This window comes from Garra rufa, chromosome 4 (assembly GCF_049309525.1).
Source record: "Garra rufa chromosome 4, GarRuf1.0, whole genome shotgun sequence".
Classification (NCBI taxonomy): Eukaryota; Metazoa; Chordata; class Actinopteri; order Cypriniformes; family Cyprinidae; genus Garra; species Garra rufa.
Genome location: NC_133364.1, coordinates 23173078 through 23178483, shown reverse-complemented (window position 1 = coordinate 23178483; position 5406 = coordinate 23173078). Strand labels below are relative to the sequence as shown.

The following is a 5406-nucleotide window of genomic DNA, read 5'->3' as shown; positions in this document are numbered from 1 at the left end:
CCATTGAAAACTGTGTGAATACACAGGCTATGTTTGCTTTCATTGTGAAAAGAAAACGGTGAGCATCATAATTGTATTGCGAATAAAAACTATAAATCCTGGTTCATTCATACACTCACGTGAATATTTGTTGTTTGTAATGTTGTGAAATATTAAGAATGTATTAAGCTGCTGTATGTTCAGCAGCTTCAACTGTCGTAAACACTGTTTCGCGGATGTGTTTACGACAGCGCCCCTGCTTTTGCGCACGGGAAACCCTTGTGCGGCCTCTCCGAACAGCGCTCAGGCACTGAAAGGTTCGTCCCTCAAGCGGTTCTCACAAATATGCTCTTTTAAAGATAATTTAAGCATATATTCAACATTTATCATTCCGTTTTTATTCCAGAATCATGCCAGCTAAGGGTCCCCTACAGTCTGTCCAGGTTTTTGGACGTAAAGTGAGTATATGAAGACTGCATTTCTCATGTGCTCAAGCACGGCAGTGAGCTTAGCCGGCTATGCTAACGTTAACAGTCAGATGTACGCTGTTGTATGACTGCGATGCCAAATATTTATATAGTTTATTTCATAAACGTAACGTTTAGATGTCATAAGCACACAAAATGTAAAATAAACCAGTGTTCCGGTTAGATTGGCAGTAAGTGATGAAAATTGTGTTGGTCATCGCTGTTTGCTGACACGTGGGACAGTGCAATGCTTGTATGTACAGCTTTAGTTAATTCAAAACAGTAGCGTTTTACATCTGATTTCTGTTCCTAAATAGTTGATATTGATGAATATATAGGAGGCAATCTTCTTGTCTGTATTGCTAACTGCTAGCCTGTAATGTTAACGTTACTTGGGTCTGGTATAGCAGTGGTTTCCAATCCTTCCAATGTTTTCTAGTACCAAGATTAAAGGGAGAAAGTTAATTTTGTCAGTGTCCTGTAAAGAAATCTCTTAATATTGCCATATGCAGTTTAAGTTGTGTAACAGCATGAGTATCAAATATTGTTTCTGGTTTATGGAGATGCCTCGGCTGATCTGTGTTTTCACTATCAACAGAAAACTGCCACTGCTGTTGCCCACTGCAAGAGGGGAAATGGACTTATTAAAGTCAATGGAAGACCTCTTGAGATGATTGAGCCTGCCACTCTGCAGTACAAGGTACTTTTATTAAAGAAATGCGTAGAATTAATTGGTGTTCATTCAGATCTCGTATTCAGTAAACCCTTCAATGGTTTGTAAATGGAATAGTTCACAGATTAACAGATTTGTATTGTCAGTGTCCAAGTAGACACGCACACTACCAGTCAAAAGTTTTTGAACGGTTAGGTTTTTAATGATTAAAGAAGTCTCTTCTGCTTACCAAACCTGCATTTATTTGATTCAAAGTACAGCAAAAACAGTGAAAGTTTGAAATAGTTTTTCTATATAAAATATCATTTTATTTTAATATATTTTAAAATGTAATTTACTCCCTTTTTTAGCATCCGTTCACATGATCATCCAGAAATCATTCTAATATTCTGATTTGCTGCTCAAAAACATTCGTTTTTTCAGGTTTCTTTGAGTAGAAAATGCAGAAAAACAGCATTTATCTGAAACAGAAATCTTTTGTAACATAAATGTCTTTGTCATCACTTTTGATCAATGTAAAGCAATTTTGCTAAAAAAGTATTTGTTTCTATTATTTCTTTCCCCCCCCCAAAAAAGTATAAACTCACTCTGTTAATGTTACAAAAGCTTTTTATTTCAGATAAATGCTGATCTTTCTGTTCATCAAAAAAATCCTAAAAAAAAAATTTACTCTACCCTTTTAGAATGAATTCTGAAGGATATTTTTTCACTGAAGACTGGAGTAATGATGCTGAAAATTTAGAAATTACATTTTATAATATATTAAAATAGAAAACAGTTCTTTTAAATGGTTAAAATATTTCAAAATTTTACTGTTTTTGCTGTACTTCAACTCAAATAAATGCAGGCTTGGTGAGCAGAAGAGACTTCTTTAAAAACTTTTGGCTGGTAGTGTATGATAGCCTTGTGTAAGAGCGATCACACTTTTAGCTTCTGTTCTCCGTAAAGCTTCACATCCTCCACAGCACTTGTCAGTCCTTTTATGAGAGAAATACTTCAGATTTGCCACATCTAAATGTATTGATCCAGTTCACAGAACTGGTCTTAATTCATTCATGATTCAAACCAGTCCAGTTTCAACTCAATGATTTAATCTGGTCACAAGGTTAACAGCCTAATGGAGGAGAAAATGATCTGCAATAACATTAAATTTGTCTTGATGTTTGTCTTGATTGTCCGACTTCAAAAGTCTTTGAATAGAGTCGGATGAATCGCTTTAATATTTTATGGTGGGTTTGTGTACTTTTTTGCAATGTGGAAGCTCCCATCCACTTGTACTGCCGTTAGAAAGTAACTAGCACATTTATTAAAAAACATTGTACTTTTGTGTATGCGGGAGACACAAGGATGAGCAAATGTTAACTGAATTTTCACTTTTGTGAACTGATTTTAGAGTGTACCTGGCATATGGACGTACATCAGAAAGGTCATCTTTATTTTGTGTCTTCTAACAGAATGATTCTGTTTCCTTTAGCTGCTGGAGCCTCTTCTGCTGTTGGGTAAGGAGCGCTTCGCCGGCGTTGACATCAGAGTTCGCGTGAAGGGTGGTGGACATGTCGCACAGATTTACGGTTAGTAACGTAGATGTGTAAGCCTTTTGCTCTTGTTTGTTTGTTGCTATAGAAGAATAGAAATAAAAGTCAATGTACATCTGTACTAATGTTTCATTCTTCTTGCAGCCATCCGTCAGGCCATCTCTAAAGCCCTGGTTGCCTATTATCAGAAATGTAAGTGTGGGTCTTGATGGTTATTATTTTAGAGTGAGATATACGTGTTAAGTCTGCTTTCATTCCTAATTCTCCATGTTTCTCTTCTTCCAGATGTGGATGAGGCCTCCAAGAAAGAGATCAAGGATATCTTGATTCAGTACGATAGGACCCTGCTGGTCGCTGATCCCCGCCGCTGCGAGTCCAAGAAGTTTGGTGGACCTGGAGCTCGTGCCCGCTACCAGAAGTCCTACCGTTAAAATCTCTCTGTACATTTTCATATAATAAAACTGAGGGGGAAAACATTTTGTAGTCTTGAGTTGTTATTCCTAAAGACTCTCAGTAGTGTAATTATCTGGTTTTTACTTGATGAACAATAAGAGCTCAGAGTCAAAAGGACGTTTTGGAGAACCTGGAATTATTTGTCAAGGGATTCGTTTACCTAATTGTAAGCTAGTTTGCAATATGTTACAGTTTTGCTGATTTGTTGTTGCATGGAATGATTGTCATAGGACAGTTCTTAAAATAGTTACAGTTAAGGTCAAAAGTTTACGTATACTTTGCAGAATGTTGTTTTACCCAAAAAAAAAAAGGGAGCATACAAAATGCATGTTGTTTTTAACTTAGTACTGACCTGAATAAGACATTTAGCATAAAATATGTTTACATATAGTCCACAAGAGAAGATAATAGTTGAATTTATAAAAATTACCCTTATCAAAAGTTTACATACACTTGATTCTTAATGCTGTGTTGGTCAACAGCTGTTTTGTTTAGTGATATTTGTTCATGAGTCCCTTGTTTGTCCTGAACAGTTAAATTGCCTGCTGTCCTTCAGAAAAACCTTCAAGTCTCACAACTACTTTGGTTTTTCAGCATTTTTGTGTATTTGAACCCCTTTCCAACAATGACTGTATAGTTTTGAGATCAATCTTTTCATACTGAGGACAACTTAGGAGCTCATATGCAACTATTACAGAAGGTTCAAACCCTTACTGATGCTTTAAAAAAGAAACGATGCTTTGAGAGTAGGTAGGGGTGTTAAAACTGTTTGAATTTGAAGATCAGGGTTAATTAAACTAATTTTGTCTTTTGGGAAACAGGTGTCTTCTGTAGATTCTGAAGAGCAGTACTAAATGAAAAAAAAAAAGATATTTAGGTGAATAGGTAAAATGTACACATCTTCAGCTGTGGATCATTAAGGTAACAACAAACACAGTATTAAAAGTCAAGCGTATGTAAACTTTTGAACGGGGGCATTTTTAGAAATTCAGCTATTATTATCTCTCGTGGACTAAATGTTAATGTCATTTATGTGAAATATTGTAATGCAGGTCAGTACTAAATAAGAAATAACAGGCATTTTGTGTAATCCCTCTAATTTTGGTAAAGTAATTAACATATTGCAGATTCTGTAAGGTGTATGTGAACTTTTGACCTCAACTGTAAATTAAACAATGAAATGTCCTGTTCAAATGCTGTAAATGGAAAGGGATTTGGAAAGAAATGCTATATCACAGCTAAGAGCACTTCTTACTAGCATACCAGTACCACTAATAAAGTAGAAGTAGAGTCGTATGCTGTTTCAAATTAAACAACAGTGGTAGTAGTAGAGCATCTTTATGGAAAGTTATGAAAACTGGACATGCATGCTAAAACTGCGCCCACTACTGGTGAAGGTCTCTGAGTTAAAAATAGTTGGTCTGCTGAAAAAATCAGCTAATACCAGCCTAGGCTGGTTGGCTGGTCTTAGCTGGTTTAAGCTGGAAGTAGCTGGTCTCCCAGCCTGGCCAAGCTGGTCAGGCTGGTTTTAGCTGGTGGTTTCCCAGCCTGACCAGCTAAGTCTAGCCTGACCAGCCTGGCCAGGCTGGAAAAGTGGCCAAAACCCCTCTAAAACCAGCCTGCCTTCCAGCTATGACCAGCTAAAACCAGGCTGGTTGACCAGCTAAAACCAGCCAACCAGCCTAGGCTGGTTTTAGCTGTTTTTTTTTTCACCAGGGAGGGCAGAAATTTGCCTTTTTACCTATTTAATAATGTGTTTTAAAGAGCCATTACTTTGGTTTTGAAGTAGCTGATAAACAGCAGTGTGTGTGAATGTTGTGCAGCATCACAGTCATAACCTTTAGTGTATAATCCACTGAGATTTACAGTAAATTCCCTTGGATCCAATTTAAAACGCTGTGTATCCACTAGAGGGAGCCAAACCTGAACATGCATATTATGTTGAAGCTTTTTACACTGTTATATCCCACAAATAAAATGTACATAATTCAGGTTGGTCGAATGCTTTTAGTCAGTACTGATGATGATATCTGAAATTTCCTGAAAGACAGGTAAAGCATTAGTGTGATCACAAGGGAGGAACGTAAGACCAAATACAGCCAAATTACAGAAGCATGCATAGTTGTTTTGTTAGTTTTAATCCCTACAATGCATCCTCGGTGTGATTCAGCAGTTGATCTGAGATTCTGGGTGAGGTAAGACATCAAGAGCTAATGAAATAAGAGCTGTGCACTGCTCAGTCCGATCTGCTTCACTTAGGGTAAATGGCTGGTATTGATCCATTACTGGCAGTTGGATC

At 37.0% G+C, this 5406-nt stretch overlaps 1 protein-coding gene across 1 annotated transcript; it reads left to right on the top strand.

The window, feature by feature from the left end:
- The first annotated feature begins 230 nt into the window (after positions 1 to 230).
- On the top strand, positions 231 to 3130 carry rps16 (ribosomal protein S16). The gene is made up of 6 exons (XM_073838312.1): positions 231 to 296; positions 386 to 437; positions 1045 to 1146; positions 2594 to 2690; positions 2799 to 2846; positions 2940 to 3130. Exons 2-6 carry the CDS (start codon positions 390 to 392, stop codon positions 3083 to 3085), a joined length of 441 nt encoding a protein of 146 aa, XP_073694413.1. The 5' UTR covers positions 231 to 296; positions 386 to 389; the 3' UTR covers positions 3086 to 3130.
- Positions 3131 to 5406: the final 2276 nt, after the last annotated feature.